The 25,917-nt window shown below is 42.4% G+C and overlaps 2 protein-coding genes across 2 annotated transcripts; both read right to left on the reverse strand.

Moving 5' to 3' along the window:
• Positions 1–299: 299 nt before the first annotated feature.
• Positions 300–3,946, reverse strand: LOC140079394 (leukotriene B4 receptor 1-like). Its single transcript, XM_072126085.1, has 2 exons — positions 3,798–3,946; positions 300–1,875 (listed from the first exon to the last, which is right to left on the reverse strand). Exons 1-2 carry the CDS (start codon positions 3,807–3,809, stop codon positions 781–783), a joined length of 1,107 nt encoding a protein of 368 aa, XP_071982186.1. The 5' UTR covers positions 3,810–3,946; the 3' UTR covers positions 300–780.
• Positions 3,947–13,216: 9,270 nt separating this feature from the next.
• LOC140128270 (leukotriene B4 receptor 1-like) lies at positions 13,217–17,852 on the reverse strand. Its single transcript, XM_072149848.1, has 2 exons — positions 17,538–17,852; positions 13,217–15,470 (listed from the first exon to the last, which is right to left on the reverse strand). The coding sequence occupies exons 1-2, from the start codon at positions 17,547–17,549 to the stop codon at positions 14,400–14,402; spliced, it is 1,083 nt and encodes a 360-aa protein (XP_072005949.1). The 5' UTR covers positions 17,550–17,852; the 3' UTR covers positions 13,217–14,399.
• Positions 17,853–25,917: the final 8,065 nt, after the last annotated feature.

Below are 25,917 nucleotides of genomic sequence, written 5' to 3' on the forward strand. Positions count from 1 at the left end.
TTTTTTTGTCTAATACATTTTATGGAACATTTAATGATGTCATCAAAAACATAACTTGACTTGCAATATAAAAGTCTCATGGTGGAAAAAAAAACAGTTATGGCCCTTAGCGAGAGAGTAAGAAATATAAGATTAATATTGACTATGTCCTTAAGATCAAGGGATATGACTGAACGGAGGGTGGTTGTTTGCTATAGACTCACATCTTGGAGCTAAAGAGCAGCACCTAAATATCATTCATGTAACTTTAGTAATCATGTAACTTAAGTAAACACAAATTAAACACAAAGATCCAGATTTTTCCTGCACCATGTTTTTGCCTGACTTTGCATGTTTTTTTGTACAAACTGCTTTCATATGTATTTAAGAAGTATTCATGACACATTTATGTCCTGGCTATACTATACCTGACGAGGAACAAAATTCTGCACTCAAAGTGGTGTTCCAGGGCATAGTCTGACCAGGCAGCACATTTGTCATGCAGTGTCCAACAGAATTGTGTTGCACGCTCTATGTTAAAGGTGCACCAAAAAAGGTTGGCTCACTGTGTCGACCAGTGCAGGGTGCGCCAAATTCATGAAGAACGGGTGCCACAATTCGTGAATCTGGCGAACCCTGCACACGCCACAGGTAAACTGCACGTTTATGATAAATGTGGGCCAATGTGATTGTCTTTTACCAACACTATTCACATTTTTTGCTTTATAACTTTATTTTAGATGCAAAATTAGCTGCAAACATCCTCATAGTTACGTTAAACTGTTGAAAAAGACTTCATCATCAGTCTCTTAGGTCAGCCTGCTGGTTTGGCAACATATGATCACTTGGGTCTCCTTTCTCTACACATTTTTCTAATTCGGCCGACTCTGCATGACTTTTTTGTCGAAAGGCCTGTGAAATTTTACGTAGACTTGAAGGCTCAACTGCAGTACCTTCAAAAAGTTTGGCCATGAATCCAACCCCAGCTGTTCTAATGAAGTTGCCACCAGCAAACACATATAAAATAGGATTTGCACTGCTACTGAGAAATGCAAGGGCTATGGCATTATTCCTAGCTTTTAAAGCTGCTATTGTCAGATTTTGTGATGCGAATATTTCTCCTGACACTTGTAACATGTTCACTACCTGGTATGGAATCCAGAAGAGGGCAAAAGTTACTATAATCATGATGACCAAATGGCTTGTCTTCTGTTTTGTTTGAAACTTTACCGTACGTAATCGGAGACCAATGTAGACATAGCAAGATACTATAATTGTGAATGGTATAATAAATCCAGTCAGTGTCTCAAAGGTATACTGAAAAACCATGTGTTTTGGGCTGTTATGATAAGTTACACATTGCAGGATACCCGACATGTTTATAACCGTACGGTAAAATAATGTTGTACTAGCCAATAGTGATGCTAACAACCATATTGATGCAATTATGCCACGGACCACTGGCTTCGTTCTTATCTTTTGAGAAGTGAAAGGTTTTGCCACAGCTAGAAAGCGATCCATGCTCATGAACATAATGAGGAATATACTGGCATACATACTCACACCACTAATGTAATAACACATTTTACAAATGATATTCCCAAATATCCATCTTCCAGAGCCAAGGACATGGAGGAAAAATGGAGCTGTGAGGAGGACAAAGATGTCCGCTATCGCCAGATGTAAAATGAGGAGACAAGTCACTGTTCGTTTCTTAATTCTTGTCAGGATTGTCCAAATGACAAATGCATTTCCTGGGAATCCAATGATAAAGGCGATTGATAGAAACGCAATCCCAAGACTGGCAGATTTTCCAGAAGATGGAACTGGAGCCTGAGTTGAGTTAGTAAAAATAGAATTTACACTGGATATTGTTGTCCACCCAAATGTTGTATACTGTTATAGGAAAAAGATTAATATAAGAAAATTATAAGTAAAAGAAAATTAAGTCACAAAGAGCTATAAAATGATCAATCCTGCACTTGTGTAATAGAATTTTAGCAATCATAACCACTGTGGTCTGCTGGTTTTTTATCACTTAAATTAATAAATAAATGAAACAACAATGTAAAACAAGGTGTTTTACATCCCAAGAGCTATTGATTTGTGAAAAACAAAAAACCTTTATAGTAACTCTAATAAAAAACTGTGAAGCAACTGCAAATATGTCTTATATTCAAGGTTCTTTAAAGTAGCCACCTTTTGCTTTGATTACTGCTTTGAACACGCTTGGCATTCTCTTCATGAGCTTCAAGAGGTAGTCACCTGAAATGGTCTTCCAACAGTCTTACAGGAGTTCCCAGAGATGCCTAGCTCTTGTTGGCCCTTTTGCCTTCACTCTGCTGTCTAGCTTACCTTAAACCATCGCGATTCTCGATTGGGTTCAGGTCTGGTGTCTGTGGAGGCCAGATCATCTGGTGTAGCACCTCATCACTCTCCTTGGTCAAATAGCCCTTACGCAGCCTGAATAAGTCCCCAACAGTGTCACCGACAAAGCACCTCCACACCATCACACCTCCTCCTTCATTCTTCACGGTGGAAACCAGGCATGTAGAGTCCATTCACTCACCTTTTCTATGTCGCACAAAGACACAGTGATTGGAACCAAAGGTCTCAAATTTGAATTTATCAGACCAAAGCAAAGATTTCCACTGGTCTAATGTCCATTCCTTGTGTTCTTCTGCTTGTTGCCTATCCTCAGCAGTGGTTTCCTATTGCAGCTATTAGCAGCCTTAGCAGCTATTTTACCATGAAGGCTGCTGCACACAGTCTCCTCTTAACAATTGTTGTAGAAATGTGTCCGCTGCTAGAACTCTGTGTGGCAGTGACCTGGTTTCTAATCTGAGCTACTGTTAACCAGCAATTTCAGAGGCTGGGACTTGGATGAACCTATCCTCCACAGCAGGGGTGATTTTTGGTCATCCTTTCCTGGGGTGATGTGAGCCAGTTTCTTTGTAGCACTTGATGGTTTTTGCAACTGCACTAGGAAACACTTTCAAAGTTTTCCCAATATTTGGACTGACTGACCTACATTTCTTAAGGCAAGGATGATTTTTCTTTGGTGACTTTTCTGGTGACTACCTATTGAAGCTCATCAAGAGAATGCCAAGTGTGCAAAGCAGTAATTAAAGCAAAAGGTGGCTACTTTGAAGAACCTAGAATATAAGATATATAGTTGTTTTTGGTTAATAATATAATTCCACATGTGGTAATTCATAGTTTTGATGCCTTCAGTGTCAATCTGTAATTTCTATAGTCATGAAAATACAGAAAAATCTTTGTCTATGAAGGTGTGTCCAAACTTTTGGTTGCTACTGTACTTATACAGATATTACTGTACTTATGCAAATATTACTAGAAAATGTCATAATGTATATTAAATACTGTAAACTACCCTGTATTAAAAACTAGATATTATTACATATTACATGCTGTAATTACAAACACAATAGAAAATCCTGATATATAACATACAGGCAGTTCTGTCTGTTCGGAACTGTATATTTTATAATTGTAACTTTTGACAATTTCTTTTGGTCTCTATGACAATTGTATTTTAAAAATATTGGATTGTCATAAGAACCAGGATTAACAATAAAGATTAATTGCAGACACCTGTGATAACTGTTACAGCTGATCATTGTAGCCTACGGCTAAAGTACAGTAAATTACCAACATTCAGAGGTCCGTTTGTAACTAGGGCTTGTATGCAAGTCAGGTGTTCTTAAGTACTGGAAAATAGCAGATCTATTCTGTATACATTACTGGTGCAAAAGAGAAGTTTTATGCCATCCTGCACATATGAGTCTTTTACTTACTGCCTCAGTCATGGTGCTACGTAGTTGCTCTGGTTAGAATACGCCTGTAATTTCCAGTACATTAGTCCATTTGCATATCCACGATGTTTTGCTTGAACTGAAGGTTTGGAAGAAAACGGATATTACAAAGAGAGTCAACTGCTATATATAATTGCATTCAGGTTTCCTGCTGTCCCAATACCTACAGCATATGTGGAAAGGGGAAGCAGTCTCTTCTGTCCCTTTGTAACTCTGAGAAAGACAGTAACACCAGTAAAAAAATAAACACGCTAATTCTGACTCTAATTATCAAGATAGGAATAAGGCTAAGGTATTCCGGAGTGATTTGAAGTGGGTTTCAAGTTGGCAGTTTGACAGGGATATTTGAGGGGTTCCAGGAGTTAAGGAATATGTTTTTGAACACCCCAAAATAGTGAGAGAAAAAATTTAATAAAACAGCATTTATTATACCCAAGGGGAAGGTCAGTAAATGTCTCAATCACGGTACACCTATGTGTAGGCCATTATCAGTCATTTCAGGATGTGATAAGAATGCTCACTGCGTTTCCAGTAGTGAATATCAAATTTGCTTTTAAGTTGTATCAATAGAGCAATTACAGGGAGTTCTTTCAAGGCTGGATATTATGTGATCAAGTGTTTGACAATGGGTTATGCAGTTTCTTGTCATTTAGTTCAGAGAAGTAACACTCCTTATGGAGACTTTGCCATTTAATGCCACTTCCACAAGCATGTGGAGACTTACAGCAATTAAAGCTGGGAGAATTTGGGAAATATAATGATAATAATACGTTTTCCATGATGGGATAAGGAAAATATTGCCTGTAATGTAGCACCTTTAACATGAATTATCATTTTTTTCAGAAATGTGATGATGCAGGATAAAAGCCATACAAGTATCTCTCTCTCTCTCTATCTCTCTATCTATCTATCTATCTATATATCTATCTATCTATCTATCTATCTATCTTTCAGGAAGAGACTGTAGACTTCACTGTTTTGATGTGACTGCAAATCGTCAGTACAGTGTAGGAAACTGGTTTAGCAAAATTTTGCCAGAACAGGTTCTAAATTGACCACTGATCAGTAAAAATACTGAAGTGTGAAAAAGCCCATTGAAAAGAATGTTTCAGTAAGGCATCCATGAAAAATCACTGAAGCCAGGAAGAGAAATCCAAACTGTACATGTCCATAAGCCAAAATGGGTTCAGTGAGAAATGATGTGAAAAAAGTGCCAATGTGAAACCACTAAACTAATACAAATAGCTTGACATTTTTTTTAATTACAGTAATGAAAGGTGCATGTGATAACAGTAAAACCTATAATTTAAAACACTTCATTAAAGGAGACGACTCATCAAAAGATGAACATGATAAACCAGCATCACTTACGTGTTCAACTGAGTACTGTAATCAGGGATCTGTCTTTCTATAATTTATTTATAGCCTTGTTTGTTACACAATAAAGATCATTTTTAAACCCTTACTTTACAATTGTATTCAGTTTTATTGCTAATTTAGCTCCTGTGACTCAGTGATGGTCAGTGTAAAATTCCAGTGTGGACAAGGACTCTCTAAGTAGATTTGTCATGATTCCTCTGTACTATGAGATGCTTTGTGCTGATAATGTGGTTAGATTATAAGCATTCAAGGTTTATCTACACTTTTATTTAACTTCGGAACATTCTACTATCTGACAAACACAAAAAGAGAGATGAGACAGATCAGAGGTGAGAGATGATGAAGAGATCCATGGTCTGGATATAAAACACAATAGCGGTTATTTATCTTATTTCTGTCCAATTTGGCATGTTTTTGCCTGTCTTTTTTCCATCTGCTTCTTTGGTAATTTATCAATCTCACTTTTTCCTTCTGTTAAATGGCTTTTTTCAGATCTCTTGTTGAGACATTTGATACGAATGTCTCAAAAATGTTGCACAAATGTCTCAAATCACTTCTTTCCGTCTTCTAAGTTTTCCTCAAGTATGATTTCGTCTGGAGTTTTTGCGCTAAAAATTTCTCAAATTTTGACAATTTTGAATGATAAATCTCATTTGCGACATTTTGCGCATCTGGAATAGAAGATAAATGTGTCTTACTGACAATAAATTAATGTCTGGCAGACATTTCAAATTGTCCCCAAAAAGGCGGCAAAAATGTCTCAAAAAAGAAAGAAAAAAAAGGAAGAAAAATGACACTCAGTGAAGTTCTGCTAACTCACCTATAACACTGTCAGCTCTGCTATAAAGACCTTATCTTGCCTGTAGCTAGTAGAGTAAGTCTGTTGCACGCTGTTTGGTGGTGCTTGTGTCTGAGCTGGTCTTGTAATACAGGGGAGGGGCAGGAGGCAGAGATTGGACAAGAGAAACTATTCATGAGAAGAATCCGACCATAATTGCAACCAAAATTGTAAACACTAGTACTGATAGAGACAGGTTGGAATTATATCTATGAAATGCTGTATTTTTGTTAATAACAGTGAACTAGAGAATGTGATATTTTGTTATCTTGAGTATATTTAAGAATCTTATCTCCGTGGAAATACCCCTTTAATGGTGTGCAACCCTTGAGCTGCACTCTCTAGAAACAATAGAGTACATATGACTTTTACTGTGTTCCACAGAGCAGGGGTGTAACTAGAAGAGGTTAGGCCCATAGCGGACTTCTGAATGAAGCCTCCCTTACCCTTACAAAAAATATACATATTTGTACACACACATGTTTATAGAATCACACGTTTATTTACTTATATACACACACTTATTCTCAAATTTATATACTTATATAAACACACACATGCAGTTCTGCACACACATATACACACTTGCACACATACACACATGCGCACACATTCATGTTCTCATATATACATTTATACACTTATACATCAAATACACACATATATATAGTATATGCACATCATATTATTACACATACAGTAATAACACACCATATACACTCATACATAAAGTTTTAGCACACCATATACACACATATATACAGTAAAGTCACAGCATATATACACATACAGCACACATAAATACAATATGATATACAGACATACAGTATATAAACACACACACATTATATAGACACCATATACTATATAAAGACATTCAGCTTATATATACACATACACCATATACACATACAGCATCACATACACACAAATATACAGCATACATACATCACATCACAATGGCTCAGTGGTTATTACTACAGCCTTGCAGGGCTATGGTCCTGGGTTGAAGCCCCACCCAGTTCAACATCTGCAGACAGTTTGTATGTTCTCTCTGTGCTTTTGTGGGTTTTCTCCCGGTCCTCTGATTTCCTACCACATTCCAAAAAACATACTGGTAGGTCTATTAGATTGTGAGCCCCATGGGGACAGTATTATTATTACATCTACTCATCCATTTATTTTACACTCCCCTCCCCTGACATTTCTCATCTTAGCTGCTGGCTTAGGTGTGTACTGCGGAAGATGTGCACTGTTGTATACATATAATGCTGTACAATGTGCAGAATAGTAGGTATATAATAGTGCACATCCTCCATTCTATAGTGTGGCAGGTCTGGTGGGGTTGGTGCTCAGCTTCAGTTGTGCAGTTGATGTCCACGTTGTGTCTCTGTTTTTCTTCCGTCTTTTTTATCCATGCTGCATCCGTTTTGTCTCTCCCCACCAATCTCTCAGGATGGGCTTGTGGTAAGATTTCACATATAAACAATGCACTTTCTCAAGCCTGTGACACCCACAGGCTGGGTGAGCTTGGCTGAGATCACAGCTCCCCGTGATATCATTGAGGAACAACGATATGTCGTTATGACAGCCTTCGGCCTTTATAAGACCCGAGGCTGCATGGTTTCTGCAGCTCTGTTACACTGGGATCATTGTAAGAGATCATGTGCACATTGTAATAGATCATGTGTAAAATCCCCATATACTGCCGTACTGTAGTATGGCTGTATATGTTAGGATCAATCAGACAACCTAGGGTTGAAGTAAAATTACTTACTACTTAAGAACACCTGACTTACAAATGGACCTCTAGATATTGGTAATTTACTGTACTTTAGCCTTAGGCTACAATAAATAGCTATAACAATTATTATAGGTACCCACAATTAAGATTTATTGTTAATCCTGGTTCTTATCACAATCCAACATTTTTAAAATCCAATTTTCACAGAGACCAAAAAGAAAATTGTCTGAAGTTACAATTATAAAATATACATATTTAAGTGTACAACTTTTGTGCTGAAAAAGCCGCACTCGGCTTATACTCGGGTATATAAAAAAAATAAACTTAGTGCTCACCCTTCTGTGTTGACATTCGGCATCTTCTTCTCCCTGCAGTACCTGTATATTTAAGTGTAAGTGCACAACTTTTGTGCTGAAAAAGTCGCACTCGGCTTATACTTAGGTATATATATATATAAAAAAAAAAACTTAGTACTCACTCTTCTGTACTGACCTTTGGCATCTTCTTCTCCCTGCAGCACCTCTTTGCCCGCTCATACCTGCAGATGCACATGTATGCAATCTGCAGGTATCGTTTGCGTGCTGGCAGATTGCATACACATGATTCTTCTGGCCCGGCCGGGAACCCGAAGAGGTGCTGCAGGGAAAAAAGGATGCCGTGAGTGAGCGCCAGAGGGGGAGAACTAATACTATTTATTAAGGGGGCACTCTGCTGGACATTTTATTAATGGGGGCACTCTGCTGGACATTTTATTAATGGGGGCACTCTGCTGGACCTTTTAATTATTGGAGGGGCTGCTGTGGACATTTCATTCATGAGGGCAGACTACTGGACATTTTATTGATGAGGAGAAACTACTGGAAAACAGAAAGTGGCTGATTGTTTCAGAAAAGTGGACATAATGGGGCATTTTTATTGGGGCCTCTGTACCACATCAGTAGCGTAGAAGCCCTGAAATAATCGCAAATTCTAGCTCATTTCTAGCACTTGCAATCATTTAGCCCAGGGGTTCCCAAACTACGGCCCGCGGCCAGACCGTTTCTATACGGCCCCCGTCGCATTGAGCACTTGGAGTGCACATTGAGCCCCCGGGTCCGGATTTATTATTTGGGGGCCCCCGGGCTGGCGCTCCAAAAGCGTCAATAATTAGGCCGCGGTAGTCGGGCAGGGGCCTCCATCTGGACAGGAAGCTCCTGCCCGTCGCCGAATGGCGCTCGATGCGGCCGGAAACGGCCGCTCGAACACTATTACTGCAGGTAGAGCAATGTGGCCAGAAGACAACCCCGGCGCACATCTCTCCTTGAACCTGGATGTGTGGCCGCGTGATTATGTCATAACGCGGCCGCGCACCCCTTGCTGTCCCGCAGCAGCCAGAAGAAAGAAGACGCCGTAGTCAGAGGTGAGTATAGGATTTTTTTATTTTTTTTTAAACAGCAGTAAAAAGATTGTGGCAGCCGGGGGCCATTATAGAAAATAATTAATGGTGGAGGGGCAGTATTGGGAATAATTAATGGTGGAGGGTCAGTATAGGGAATGGTGGAGGGGCAGCATAGAAAATAATTAATTTTAAGGGGCAGCATAGGAAATAATTAATGGTAGAGGGGCAGCATAGGAAATAATTAATGGTGGGGGCAGCATAGGAAATAATTAATGGTGGGGGGCAGCATAGGAAATAATTTATGGTGGGGGCAGCATAGGAAATAATTAATTATGTGGGGGAGAATATGAAATAATTAATGGTGGAGGGGCAGCATAGGAAATAATTAATGGTGGAGGGGCAGCATAGGAAATAATTAATGGTGGAGGGGCAGCATAGAAAATAATTAATGGTGGGGGGCAGCATAGGAAATAATTAATGGTGGGGGGCAGCATAGGAAATAATTAATGGTGGAGGGGCAGCATAGGAAATAATTAATGGTGGGGGGCAGCATAGGAAATAATTTATGGTGGGGGCAGCATAGGAAATAATTTATGGTGGGGGGCAGTATAGGAAATAATTAATGGTGGGGGGCAGTCTAGTAATTAATCGAGGGGAGGGCAGCATATTCAATAATTAGTGCAGAGGGGTTAATTGGGCCAATATATAAAATAGTTCACAAGGGGGGTGCAGTATATTAAATAATTACTTTGGGGGGACCCAGTGTATTACGGATATGGATGTATTACGCTAACGCTGTGTTTTCAAGGAAGTTCTTTTTTTTTTTTAATTTTTAAACTTTAGTCCGGCCCTCCAACTGTCTGAGGGGGACGGTAAACGGCCCCCTTTGTAAAAAGTTTGGGGACCCCTGATTTAGCCCAATCCGCCACCTTCACGCCAGTGGGGAGTGAAGAGGCATGAAGAAGGGGGGGGGGGCGCGGCCAGCCGTGTGGAGGGCATTCTGTCTAGGCGCTTGCGCAATTGCTGCAGCCGGGAGCTTTTATTTCTATGCCAGGCAGGGCCTGGCATTGAGATAAATGCTATGCAATGACCCGTCAGATACATGTTCCAGCCTCTTACCAGTTACTTACTCAAAGGATTTAAGTGGAAATGGAAAAACCAGACACCGTTCCTTTAACTGCGTTTAAAATTCTGGTAATACAAAAAGGAGAAAAATCCAGCAGCCAGACGTATGTGGAAAATAATAGATTCTTTAAAACTTCCGTTTAATTCATCTTGTTAAAAAATCATAATGGTACCACAGAAATATAGGTCTGACGTGGAATAAAGAAAGTCAAAATTTCCAGTTCAAGCTTCAGGAATATGGATTGTCAACATTTGAAGTTAAAATTCCAGCAATACATACCTCCTCTAATGCACAAATTGAGGCACATTTACTTACCCGTCCCGTTGCGTCTGCTGTTCCGGAATGTCAGAAAAGTTTTTGGAGCTGCCGCGATTCACTTACAGCGAGCGGTCCGCCGCAGTTCACCATCTTCTTCCCGGTGTATGTGAGTGCTGATTTTGTGACACAATTAGAATTTTAAATTCCGCGGTTTGTCCAAATCGGTCAGGTTGTCCGATGGCCACGCCCCCGATTTGTGTCGCATGAAAGCCGGCGCCGATGTGCCAAAATCTGATAGGGTGCGCCAAAAACCCCTGAACAATTTAGGGCAAATCGGAAATGGGTCCGACTGACCCTTAGTAACCGTGCCCCATTGTCTCTTTAAGTTCCTTGCAAGTTTATTGTTGATTTTAAAAAAAAGTTTGTGCAGCTCTATTTTTGGGGGGATGGCGAGCTGAATGTAAAACTAGCGTGCACAAGCTTGGTGATGTTATTGGTGGTGGGAATGGTGGTGGCATCAGATCCTCCTTTCAAAAAATCCTATCAAAATATTGATAGATCTGGACTATTGGGGCGTGACGATACCTAAAATGTTTAGGATTTTTATTGTATATTTATATATCAGTACTAGTTGCTGCATTATGCAGTGTGTATGTAGAGGGCTGAGCCTGTGAGCCCTCTTCATACAGGCACTGCTGCACCATGAAGGTAGATGCCTAGTGCTCACCTCCTTGTCCTGTGCAACGATTTACACAGTACTCATCATGCTTGCTGCTGCAGTGCCTTAGCAGATTTGGGGTGTGGTTAGGGGTGTAGCCAAGGCGTGGCTTGGGGGGGGGGGGATATATCATAGTAATAGCATATACTGTACAGTATGTATACCTGAGATATGAGTTCAGTGTGATGAAAAACTGACTGATGCCTGCACCAGAATTTTTTTGCTCTATTTAGGAATTGAATGAGACGTGATGCTACTCAGTAATATGTCAAGTCCATATTTAATAGAATTAATCATACTGTTTTGTGTAACATGGCAGTGATAATAGCCAACAGCACTTTCACGTTCATAATAACACAGGATCTACAGCTCATTTAATCCTGACATCTTGGTTTTAATGAGCTGCAGATCCTGTGTCACGAGTAAAAGTGCTGTTAGGAAGTTTCATAATGCACAGATGGTTCGCTTCAAGTAATATACAGTAGATATAGCAGTATGATTTGATTTTTTATATTTTATCATTTAAATGTTGATTGAAGTTGTCAGAAGCACATCCCCTATTCTTTTCTCCCTCTATGGTTGGTAGGGGTAAAGCTAAAGGTTCTAGTTCTTTTCTGGTGTTTGCCTATGTATTTATTGAGTGATTTACAAGCAATATGTATTACAAATATTAATTAAATAAAGGGGCTGGCCATTTATAGCAAACTTTAACAGGATAAGCAACCATATTATACTTACCCTGAAAAAGTTTGTACTTTGCTGCCGGGAGCCGAGGGTCACATGTGACCCCCTATCATCAGGACTGTGAACTTCATGTGAAGTCCCATATCCTGCAAGATTCCTGCGGATGGTGGGCGTGCAGATATAACTGTCAGTATATGTACAGTACTCTGTACATACCCATCTGGCATAATCACTCCCAAGGACATCTACACACTCCTCCAACCACTGATATGTGATAAGCCAGCAGGATATATGACGTCATAGGAGGTACCAAGTCCTTAGCCACTTAAAGTTTATTATAGGCGGCATAGACATCTACTTGATGTAAAAAGGAAAAGACAAGTAGCAACACACACTTTAGGCTTATCCTAGCCAGAGACATACACCAGCCACACCCTAAAGGGCATTCCAGAATGTCAGCCATAAGGGCTTCACTAGAGCTTATGGCTGCCATGACAAACATCATTGATGGTGAAGGGGAAGGGCCCTCTCCTTAATCTGACCATTTAAAAGCTGCTGTCAGCATTGACAGCAGCATCCAAATAGCCAGGATTGGTGTAAACATTTTCCACAAGTTTTGGATCCAGAGCAGGAGCCTGGCAGTCTGTCGCTGTCAATTTTCTGTGATGATTTCACTCAGCATAGCTCCTGTACCAAAAAACACAAGACCAAAGCTGCCCTCCATGTGTTTCACGTGTAGACTATTTTTGAATTTTCAGGTGCTCTCCGTCATTGCCTTCTCTAAGCATTGCAAGCCATTTAATAAGACCCATTGCCAACATCTTCCAATTGTGAGCATGATGGGCCCAGCTGGGACTAAAGGTGACATCTCTGATTGGTCTAAACTGACCTGGTGGAGATAGATTCTGGATTTACTAATAGGTCAGAACCTCTTAGTAGATATGGGCTGCATTGGTGGGATATGAGCGTTGGTGGGATGAATATTACGCCTGACGTTAAAAATGCCTGTCATAGATACCTCCCAAATAGTAAAAGCTATTAATAGATTCCTTGACCACTTCAGTGGAGTATTAACTCATCAAAATTATAATACAGTATCTGCCAGACAATACTCTGCAAATAATTTAACGGATGATTAGATTGCTAATGAAATTATTCATTAATATTATATAAATGTCAATCATTAATGAAGACTTGCATCCTTTTTACATTTTATTCATGTATCTATAAGTCAATATTTTTCATGTATTTTTCATTTAGCGACATTTTTTTTTTACAAATCTGCAGTATTCTATAAATAAGTACTGTGTAATACATATTATAAACCAAATAATTGTTTTATTTTCCTCCCCTCTCCCTTGCATTGGGCTTATAAAGCGAGAGAAAGTGAAAAAATTTTAATTAAACAAAAACACTAATTTAAAAAAAAAATTCTCTCGCTATCCAACTATAAATTCTTGGGTGGAATTTATGAAGAGCTGGCGCATCATGAGACAGACTTAATAGCACCCATCCAGCTCAGGCCTATTGATAAATCCCGGCAATTGTAATTTAATAGTAATAGTAATTTTGTTGCTACTCATTGCAATTTTGTAGACAAATATACAACATCACAAATTTCAGTAGGCTTTTTTCCTTTAGCTACGGTTTAACCTGGTCATGAGAGACTTGAAACACTCCCTGGCGCGATGTGGCGCAAAGCGGAAATCGTCGGGAAACCCAACGAAGATGCGCTCAGCGGACCCTTGGTAAATGAGCCCCATTGTCTTCCCTAAACAAGTGCTCCCTGTACATTGTAACAGCCTGTGAATCGGCAGCATTCCTTGGATACATTTTTAAGGCGATACAACTCAGTTGTCTTTTATAGGGGAGTCTGTAGTCTCCATCCAGCTTGAAACTGCTCCTCACCTCAAATATCCAATTATGTCATTTTTACATGATGACAGTTGAAAATAGCCTCTCACAAGTGGATTTAACCTTTGTTGTTCAACTGAATAATTTGACAGATTTTTAATTGTTTCTTTAACATTACCTGGCTCCTTGCCAGCAGCTTGTGGTGAGTTAGAGGAGGAATGCCTCCTCCGCTTCTCCCACCCCTCACTTACGTCAGCCTACTACCACAAGCAATTCTCATTTAAACTGACACTTGACCCCCTGTACTCACCACACACTACTGGCAAGGAGCCAGGTAATTTTAAAGATCTTATTAAAAACCACTGGAACTATTCAGGTGTATGACAAAAGCATTTTTAAAATCAACTTGCCAGTGGCTATTGGAGCTATCATTATTTACATATAACCTTCCTGATGACCCTTTAACAGAGAAAGTCTAACCTTCTTTAATTGTATTGTATTTTTCTTCTTCATTCATGTTTTAAGCTTTCATATATTTCCCTCTCTTCTCTGGTTGCATCAACCTCTTCCAGTCTTATTTTGGGAATATAGGGAAAGTTACTGTTCACTCCTCTGTAGGTTTGGTCAATTTCCCTTGCTCTGATGATTGCTTCCGGCTCCTTTGCTGAAAAACTTGAGAAACCTTTCTTAAGGTGCTTGCCTCAGAACCAGTTCCTTCAAATAGTTTGGCCATGAATCCCACACCAGCAGTCCTAATGAAGTTACCCCCAGCAAAAACATATAGAAGAGGATTAATGCTACTACTAAGAAATGCAAAGGCTGTTGCGTTAGGTTTGGCAAAGTAAGCTGCTTCTTTTAGTTTTAGTGATGAAGATAGTTCTCCTGAAACCTGAATTATATTCACTACATGATATGGAATCCAGAACAGGGCAAATGTTACTATGATCATGATAACCAGTCGGCTTGTCTTATTTTTAATTTGAAACTTTACAGTACGCAACTTCAGTCCAATGTAGCCATAGCAAAATACAATGATTGAAAATGGTAGAACAAATCCCATTATAGTTTCAAGCATATTCTGAAAGACTATGTGCTGGAAACCCCCATTCACTGGTGAACCAATGGTGATGCAATGTTGAACATCCCCTTTAATTTTTACTGTACGGTACAATGGTACAGGGATTGCTAATACTGATGCTTGTATCCATATGACAAGAACTATAATCCGAGCAGTCAGCTTTGTCCTTATCTTCTGAGATACGTAGGGTTTAGAAACAGCAAGAAAGCGATCCATACTCATGAATGTGATCAGGTATATACTGCTATACATACTCAATCCACTAACGTAATGACACAGTTTACACATGACCTCTCCAAATGTCCAGCTTCTAGTAGATAGTAGATGGAGGAAAAATGGTGCTGTGAGGATGACTATGATGTCTGCCATAGCCAGATGTAAAATAAGGATACAGGTAACTGTACGTTTACTCATTCGTGTCAAGATTGTCCAAATGACAAATGCATTTCCGGGGAATCCAATAATGAAGGCAACTGAGAGAATTGTGATGCCAAGACTGGCAGATGACTTAGGATCTGTAGCCGAACTGGAGTTTGTGAATGCAGCTGAATATGTAGCTGAAGCATTAAGAGTCATCATCTGTTCTGTTACTGTGTGCTGGCAATAGAAAAGAGATAAGAAAAATGACTGTGGCTTACTTTCATACAGGCAGGAAGGACCATACATATGTGGAAATTAAGCAGGCAAAGAAAATAACCTTTAAGCACTGCAAACTACAACACAACCACTGGATGGCAGCACATAGACACATTTAGCATATCATTGAGGAAAAGTATTGCAACATCCTCTTGATCATCCAGTTATATGAGGAAAGGTAAATTAGCAAATTTCGCTACCATATGTAGAACAACTAACACAAAGAATCAAAGGATTCTTCTTAAAAGAAAGACTGTTGATCAAATTGCATAGAAGGGGATACTCATATGAGTTTTTATCCATGCCTACAGTTACTTATAATCACCCGCTTTAATGAAATTATCTGATGCAAATATAGAGAGATCCTCTGTTGTTCTATTCCGATCTCATGTATCAGCTAAAAATAAATGCATAATCATTGCCCACAGCACTGACAGAGCATGTATAATGGTAAGTAGACTTATGGTAACTAGATGGAGCTACCCCCAGTTTCCCCACAAACTAGCATTGGTGCAGTTAAGAAGAAGTGCTGCATCTCTGTCTCTGTAAGTGAGGGGAGCAGAGAACTACAGTAGTGTTACAGTATCTTCCATGATGTCACCACCATGTGATCTGGCATGACAGAAGATAGCCATGGACAGTGTACTGCCAGGGCGGAGTGCTAGGGACATACTGGGAGTTGTAGTTCTTTCAGTGGTGGCAAACCTATGGCACGGGTGCCAGAGGCGGCACTCCAAGCTCTTTCTGGTGGCACCCGGCCATCTCCCCAGCACACCAGACAGGACTCAAAGAATTTTCCTGCAGTTCCATGCAACTTAAAAGATGCTGCGTTCAGTCATATTTTAAAGTGATATTTACTTGGCTACTTGGGACTGTAGGAAGAGGGAGAATGTATAGACAGGGCCAAATTATTTTTGGAGGACCTCCTGCTGACCCCTTGATTCTCTGTGTACAGAATGAAACAGGAAAGAAGCTACAATTATGCAAATGTACACTCCTTCTTTCTACTGTGTTGGTGTCCTCAGGAGGCCAGTATGATTGAATGTTGTTGAAGAACATGGAGCAATAAGTTACTGCTTTAATTTTTGGTTGTCACCTCTCGATAAATGAGGGGGGGTTGGGGTTGCAGTTTGGCCACTCTGTGGCTAAAAGGTTCACCATCGCTGATCTATGCAATACCCTCGTGTGAGGGCCAGAACATTCAGTTGATAATGCCCCCTTCACTGTATTACACCCTGACAATGCTTAATAGCTGCTTGAACATGCTGTTCATCCTGCTGTCTTTGATCAGTGAGTCTAGAAATAGTAATCACTATCAGTCATCCAGTATGTGGAAACATACTTTTACAGCTCCATTCTGTACTTAGCTGAAATGGGCCTTCCATAAAGGTGAATGGGCACTTAATTGAATCTCATATGCTTCAGATTTTATTCAGAGCTGTATGGACTTTTCAGGAAACCAAAAGAGAAATGATTTTGGTATTTTCTGATACAGAATTGTCCATGAGGAAGAATATCTCTGTATATTGAATTGTGTAATGGGTTCAGCCTCTGTTGTGTACACAAGCCCTCACATAAAAATAAGTAGCACTGCTTAGGAAATATGTACATATACAAGTATGTATGCAGAGCTTTGTTATAAAGAGGTATGTAAGATAAAGAGATCTACAGTTCATAAACAGAAGGCAAGAGATTGCCATGCCACGACCTTATGATAGCATTCATAAATAGAATATTAAGGTCCTGGCACAGCAATTGGGCAGCTAGAGATCCCATGACCCTCCACCTGCAGCCATTTTATGGTCAGGAATGTCTGGTTGATGAGGTAAAAGACAGGAGGTTTCACTTTACATATCAAGAAAGTGCTTCAAAACATTAAATAGATGTGTATTGGTAAATGACCTAACATCCTTCCCCCACACTTACAGGTAACATGATCAACCCCTTTAATGGTTATTAATTCAATGTATAATATAATCTTTATAATTTAAAAAAAGCTGACAGAAATTTTTATGGTATAATACTTACATTTGCAGTCATTGTGTAGAAATCCTCTCTGGAATATCAGCATTTATTAGCACCAGTAAAGACTGCGGTATAACTTCTCCAAACTATATGGATGAGAATCAATGCAGGATTATGAGGCAATGTTCTGCTTAAGAGAATTGAAGATGAACTTCCTGCTGTTACAGCTTATGACAGTAGACAATTTCCTATGGGTGGGTTGATGACTTATGTTTGCTCATAGTAGTATATGTTCAACAATAGCTGCTATCCATGAGATAGGTAGTCACTAAATATATAATTCACATATCTTAAAATCAGCAAAAAGAATGATTTTACTTATTTAAAAAATGCGTTTTCAGGATAAGCTGATGTGAGTTTACACGAGCTAATACTATTTTAAGCCATTTCATGAATTGTGTTCTGCATTTTTAGCAGATTTCCCATATGCAGAATCTCCAGTACTTAGTTTTTCATAAAATAATGAGGTAAAATAAGAAAGACTAATTGCAATATTGTCACCATCAACAACTTACGGCAAGAAAAGAGATGCTGCTACCTGAGGCTTTCTGAAGATGGTACAAAAATTGTCTGTGGTTACTTGGAAACAATTTACACTCCCTGCATTAAAAACCTGCAGCAGGAACAGATTTCTGCTGCAGTTTTAGAATCTGGAGCACATCAATTATTGCTGTAAATTCTGGAATTGGAATATATTCCTTGCAAAGCAACAGTTAAATGCTTAATCCTTCTGCTAAAGCAAAGATAGGCCTTAAAGGGAACCCGCCACCACATTTTCACATATACAGCTAGTGACAGGTTCCTATAGAGCTCTATTAATAAACTGACACCCTTCTTTTAGCTAAAAATTGTTTCCCTCACATCCTCATAAATTATTGTATCTTATATTATCTGGAATCAGGGGAGGCATGTCTTGTTTGGTCAGCCCCTATCTTCTATTCCGCCAGATGCTTTACGCCTCCTTAGTGTTCATCAGTTCATGTGACCAAGGTGATGTCATCAAAGCTCATGTACCCTTTACATTTGGAGGCTTCTGTGATTTCATGTCATCAGATACGTACAGTACAGTAGTGGTACAGTTTGCTAATGTTGGGAGGCTAAAGGACCTGAGATGATGTCACTCTGCCTTGTGTTACATTCATGTCAAATTACCAGAGCGGTCAGTCAAAATAAATGTGAATGGTTTACTGGTAACCCAGGAGAGAGAACTGTTAGAGACAGCAGATAAGAGTCAAAAAAGCTAATTTACATATCAGAAAAACATTGGTCAGGGTAAAGTTATGATCACAGGTCTTCTTTAAAACTGTGACAGAAAACAGTCCATATTTGCTGCATAATGAATGCTGCAGATAGTCTTCAGTGATTCCCTATTGTGTGCAGATGGCCTAACTCTCTTAATAAAAAGAGAAACAGACCCCGAATTTTAACACAAGAAACGAGGGTGGGAAATTCATTGGTCACAGCCCCCCCCAGTATATAGCCTGCCAGCCCCCATAGTATATAGCCGGCCAGCCCCTGTAGTATATAGCCTGCTAGCCTCTCTAGTATATAGCCTGCCAAACCCTCTAGTATATAGCCTCCCAGCCCCCTGTAGTATATAGCCTCCCAGCCCCCTGTAGTATATAGCCTACCAGCCCCTGTAGTATATAGCTTGCCAGCCCCTCTAGTATATAGCTTGCCAGCCCCCTCTAGTATATAGCCTGCCAGTCCCTGTAGTATATAGCCTGTCATCCCAGGTGGTATATGGCCTGACAACCCCCTTGTATATAGCCTGCCAGCCCCCTGCAGTATATAGCCAGCCAGCCCCCTGGATTATATAGCCTGCCAGTCCCCTGTAGTGTATAGCCTGCTAGCCCCCTGTAGTTTATAGCCTTCCAGCCCCCTCTAGTGTATAGCCTGCCAGCCCCTCTAGTATATAGTCTGCCAGAACCTCTAGTGTATAACATGCCAGCCCCTCTAGTATATAGATAGCCCCCTGTAGTATATAGCCTGCCAGACCCTGTAGTATATAGCCTGCCAGACCCTCTAGTATATAGCCTGCCAACCCCTGCCCCCTAGTATATAGCCTGAAGCCCCTGCCCCCAATATAATGCCTGTAGGAAAAAAACACTCACTTTCCGACGCCCCTTGGCAGGTCCTCTTCTATTCATCGCGAGCATCTGTTCCATGTCAGCGCACGGTCCGTCACAGGTAGGCAAGTGTGCATACATTAGAATGTGAGTGTGCGGCTGACGTCATGATGCCTGCGATGGACCGTACGGGGATGCGGAGCCGATGCCGGAGCTGCAATAGATAGAAGAGGACCTGCTGATGTTGGTGGTGGTGGGGGTGTTGTCGTCGGAAAGTGAGTACACTTTTTGTTGTTTTTCTTGATTCGAGTATAAGCCAAGTCAGGGTTTTTCAGCACATTTTTGTGTTAAAAAACTCGGCTTATACTTGAGTATAAAACTTATATACACATTGAATTTTACATGGGATTTTCAAGGTGAGACCTTCTCATTGTAACAGCCTGTGAGGATATAGCACTGAGTGACTCTGGTAATGCCACATTAGCATAACTTTAAAAGATTGTTTTAGAAGGAAGGAGGCCATGGATAACAAATAGAGATGAGCGAACATACTCGTCCGAGCTTGATGCTCGATCGAGCATTAGCGTACTCGTAACTGCTCGTTGCTCGGACGAGTATTTCGCCCGCTCGAGAAAATGGCAGCTCCCGCCGTTTTGCTTTTTGGCGGCCAGAAACAGAGCCAATCACAAGCCAGGAGACTCTGCACTCCACCCAGCATGACGTGGTACCCTTACACGTAGATAGCAGTGGTTGGCTGGCCAGATCAGGTGACCCTGGGATAGACTAGCCGCTGCCCGCGCTGCTCGGATCATTCTCTGTCTGGATGCCGCTAGGGAGAGAGCTGCTGCTGCTCAGGGAAAGCGTTAGGGTGTTCTATTAGCTTACTGTTAGCCAGGAGTGATTCTTAAAGAACCCAACAGCCCTTCTTAGGGCTACAATAACGTTATAATTTTTTTTTTTTTTTATTTGCAGCTAGTACCATATTGTGAGGAATTAGCAGGGGGACTTGCTACCGTTGTGTTTAGCTCTTAGTGACACACATATCCACCTCAAACACCAAAGTGGGAAAATTTATTAGGGGTTTGAGTAGAATTAGGCACAGTCTGCCAGTTTCTTTTTATTTTACGTTTATTTTTTTCATAACTCAGCGTCATCTCATCTGGCATAGTAGTGTGCTGTAATACTTGGCTAGAAAATAGCCATAGGAGAATACAAACGTCTTAATTACGCCTGCAGTAGCGTTATATATATTTGATTTCTGGTTGATCTGCTGGTGGCTGTACTTGCTGCAGTGCATCTACTATCAAATTGGGAGCAATTTGGAGTCAGACTTGCGACCACTGTGTTTTAGTGACGCACATATCCATCGCAAAGACCGAAGTGGGAAAATTTATTAGGGCCCGGGGTTGTATTTCAACTAGGCACAGTCTGCCAGTTTCTTTTTATTTTACGTTTATTTTTTTCATAACTCAGCGTCATCTCATCTGGCATAGTAGTGTGCTGTTATACTTGGCTAGAAAATAGCCATAGGAGAATACAAACGTCTTAATTACGCCTACAGTAGCGTTATATATATTTGATTTCTGGTTGATCTGCTGGTGGCTGTACTTGCTGCAGTGCATCTACTATCAAATTGGGAGCAATTTGGAGTCAGACTTGCGACCACTGTGTTTTAGTGACGCACATATCCATCGCAAAGACCGAAGTGGGAAAATTTATTAGGGCCCGGGGTTGTATTTCAACTAGGCACAGTCTGCCATTTCCTTTTTTATTTTACGTTTATTTTTTTCATAACTCAGCGTCATCTCATCTGGCATAGTAGTGTGCTGTAATACTTGGCTAGAAAATAGCCATAGCAATAGGATAGCATCGTTTGGTTTTAAAAACTAAAAAACCCAAAAAAAAAAAAAAAAAAAAAAAAGTTAAAAAAAAAATACAAGTTATAACTCTCATTTTCAAAATGTTTAACCCGAGGGCTAGGGGTAGAGGACGAGGGCGGGGACGTTGGCGTCCAACTACTGCAGGGGTCAGAGGCCGTGGTCCTGGGCGGGGTGAGACACCACCTGCTTATGAGGGAGCAGGGGAACGCCGCAGAGCTACACTCCCTAGGTTCATGTCTGAAGTTACTGGGACTCGTGGTAGAGCACTGTTGAGGCCAGAACAGTGCGAACAGGTGATGTCGTGGATTGCCGACAATGCTTCGAGCAATTTGTCCACCAGTCAGTCTTCCACGCAGTCCACCCATGTCACCGAAATCGGCACTCCTCCAGCTCCTGCACCTCAGCCTCCTCCCCCCCAGTCTGCCCCCTCCCAGCAAAATTTGCCATTTGAACCGGCATACTCTGAGGAACTGTTTTCTGGACCCTTCCCACAGTCACAAACCACTTGTCCGGTTGCTGATGAGCAATTTTCCGATGCCCAGGTTTTCCACCAGTCGCAGTCTGTGGGTGATGATGACCTTGTTGACGTAGTGGAAGAAGTGTGTAAAGAGGTGTCCGACGATGAGGAGACACGGTTGTCAGACAGTGGGGAAGTTGTTGTCAGGGCAGGAAGTCCGAGGGGGGAGCAGACTGAGGGATCGGAGGATGATGAGGTGACAGACCCAAGCTGGGTTGAGAGGCCGGGTGAACACAGTGCTTCTGAGACGGAGGAGAGTCCTCGACCAGAACAGGTTGGAAGAGGCAGTGGTGGGGCCAGACGGAGAGGCAGGGCCAGAGCTGGTGCATCAGCGCCAAATGTGTCAACTAGTGAAGCTCCCGTGGCGAGGGCTCCTGCGGCGAGGGCTAGATTTTCAGAAGTCTGGAGGTTCTTTAAGGAAACACCGGATGACCGACGGACTGTGGTGTGCCACATTTGCCAAACCAGGATCAGCAGGGGTTCCACCACTACTAGCTTAACTACCACCAGTATGCGCAGGCATATGAATGCTAAACACCCCACTCAGTGGCAACAAGCGCGTTCACCTCCGGCCGTGCACACCACTGCTCCTTCCCCTGTGTCAGCTGATAGTCAGCCCCCTGCCCAGGACCCTGCCACAAAAACCCCATTGTCACCTCCACGATCCTCCACAGCATCCACCAGCGTTCAGCTCTCCATACCCCAGACGCTGGAGCGGAAATGCAAATATAGTGCAACCCACCCGCACGCCCAAGCCCTTAATGTGCACATTTCCAGATTGCTAAGCCTGGAGATGCTGCCCTATAGGCTAGTAGAGACCGAGGCCTTTCGCAGCCTCATGGCGGCGGCCGCCCCTCGGTATTCGGTCCCCAGCCGCCACTACTTTTCCCGATGTGCCGTCCCAGCCCTGCACCAGCACGTGTCAGACAACATAATCCGTGCCCTGACCAACGCCGTTTCTGACAAGGTCCACCTGACCACGGACACGTGGACGAGTGCTGCCGGGCAGGGCCACTATATATCTCTGACGGCACATTGGGTTAACTTGGTGGAGGCTGGGACCGAGTGTGACCCTGCGGCTGGTCATATACTGCCGACGCCGAGGATTGCGGGGCCTACCTCGGTCCAGGTGTTTGAGGCCTACTATGCCTCCTCCTCCTCCCACCCCTCCTCCACCTCCTCCTCCGAACGACCATCCGTGGGCATGGCGCCATCAGTCGGTAGCTCTAGGCACAGCAGCAGTGCCGTCGCTAAGCGACAGCAGGCGGTGCTCAAACTGCTGAGCCTAGGCGATAAAAGGCACACCGCCCAAGAACTATTACAGGGCATCACGGCGCAGACTGATCTGTGGCTGGCACCGCTGAACCTGAAGCCAGGCATGGTTGTGTGTGACAACGGCCGTAACCTGGTGGCGGCTCTGCAACTCGGCAGACTGACACATGTGCCATGCCTGGCCCATGTGTTAAATCTGATAGTTCAGCGTTTCCTCAAGACATACCCCAATCTGTCTGATTTGCTCACGAAGGTGCGCCGCATCTGTGCGCATTTCAGGAAGTCCAGCACAGATGCTGCCACTCTCAGGGCAGCGCAGCGCCGCCTCCAACTGCCCGCTCACCGACTGTTGTGCGACGTGCCCACGAGGTGGAATTCAACACTGACCATGTTATCCAGAGTTTACCAGCAGCGCCGAGCGATTGTAGACTGCCAGATGTCAACTTCCACCAGAACTGGTAGTCAGGTCAGTCAGCTTCCTCAAGTCTACAATGAGGAGTGGACGTGGATGTCTGATATCTGTCAGGTGCTGAGTAACTTTGAGGAGTCAACACAGATGGTCAGTGGCGATGCCGCCATCATCAGCCTCACCATCCCGCTGCTTGGCCTGTTGAAAAACTCTCTGGTCAGCATGAAGTCGGAAGCTTTGCGCTCCTCACAAGAGACAGGGGAAGAAGATTCCCTTGTTGATAGCCAAAGCACCCTTAGGTCTGTTTCTCAGCGCATATCGGAGGAGGTGGAGGTGGAGGAGGATGAGGAGGAAGAGGAGGAGAATGTTGGCGAGACACAAGAGGGGACCATTGTTGAGTCCTACACTGTTGAGCGTGTATGGGCAGAAGAAGAGGAGTTGGAGGAGTTGGAGGAGGAGGAAATGGACAGTCAGGCCAGTGAGGGGAGTGAATTCTTACGCGTTGGTACTCTGGCGCATATGGCAGATTTCATGCTAGGCTGCCTATCCCGTGACCCTCGCGTTCAAAGAATTTATTCCAGCACCGATTACTGGGTGTTCACTCTCCTGGACCCACGGTACAAGCAAAATCTTTCCACTCTCATCCCTGGAGAGGAAAGGAGTGTGAGAATGCATGAATACCAGCAGGCCCTGGTGCACAAGCTGAAACAGTATTTCCCTTCTGACAGCGCTAGCGGCAGAGTGCGTAGTTCTGCGGGACAAGTAGCGAGGGAGAGTAGGCGAGCAGGCAGCTTGTCCAGCACTGGCAAGGGTACGCTTTACAAGGCTTTTGCCAGCTTTATGTCACCCCAGCAAGACACTGTCACCTGTCCCCAGTCTCGGCAGAGTAGGGCTGATCTTTACAGAAAGATGGTGAGGGAGTACGTAGCTGACCATACCATCGTCCTAAATGATCACACAGCTCCCTACAACTACTGGGTTTCAAAGCTGGACATGTGGCACGAACTGGCGCTCTACGCCTTGGAGGTTCTTGCCTGCCCTGCCGCTAGCGTCTTGTCCGAGCGGGTTTTCAGTGCAGCTGGTGGCATCATCACCGATAAGCGTACACGCCTGTCGACTGACAGCGCTGACAGGCTGACGCTTATCAAGATGAATAAAGCATGGATTTCTCCTCATTTCAAATCTCCAGCAGGTGAAGGAAGCTCAACCTGAATAATTTATCCACTCCTCCTCCTCCTCATTTTCCTCCTTCTCCTCCTCTTTCTACAGTAAAGCAGAGGAAACTGGCTGTTTTTTGACAGGGCCCACTGGCTCTAGGTATAGTACTTTATGCATTTAATTTTTCTGGAGGGCCACCGACACGGTCCTCTGTTTTAAACAATTTTTGGGAGTGCCACATACAGGCACTCAATCTATTCAATTTTTCTGGAGGGCCACCTTTCCGGTCCTCTGTTTTAAACAATTTTTTGGGACTGCCACATACAGGCACTCAATCTATTCCATTTTTCTGGAGGGCCACCTACCTGCTCCTCTGGTTTAAAAACTTTTTTGGACTGCCACATACAGGCACTCAATCTATTCCATTTTTCTGGAGGGCCACCTACCTGCTCCTCTGGTTTAAAAACTTTTTTGGACTGCCACATACAGGCACTCAATCTATTCCATTTTTCTGGAGGGCCACCTACCTGCTCCTCTGGTTTGAAAAATTTTTTGGACTGCCACATACAGGCACTATCCAAATTGAATTGTCTCCATAGCAGCCTCCACACGTTGTCTCCATTGCTACCTCCAAAAGTCGTCCATATAGCTGCCTCCATACATCGTCCCTTTATCAAACGAGGTTTGTCAGGCCGAAATTTGGGTTGTTTTCATGGATTCCACATCAAAGTTGTTAACTTTGTCGCCACCCTGCTGTGTTAACCACAAAATACACTGGCAAACTTTTACCATTTACGGATATTATTTCAGCGCTTCTTGCGCATCTGTTTACATTCCCCTCACCCGCCATATCCTAAACTTATAAGAACGCTACTACACTTGATCTTATACAAAAGGTTCTTAGAAGTGCTGTTTGGGGAGTAGCCTAGAGACAGGGGCTTGGATTGGCGAAAGCTCGCCTGGCAGCGGAGCGCCAGCTCCATGCGCATCATGCGCTTCTTGCGCATCTGTTTACATTCCCCTCACCCGCCATATCCCAAACTTATAAGAACGCTACTACACTTAACTTGGTGCAGGC

This window comes from Engystomops pustulosus, chromosome 1, assembly GCF_040894005.1.
Source record: "Engystomops pustulosus chromosome 1, aEngPut4.maternal, whole genome shotgun sequence".
Classification (NCBI taxonomy): domain Eukaryota; kingdom Metazoa; phylum Chordata; class Amphibia; order Anura; family Leptodactylidae; genus Engystomops; species Engystomops pustulosus.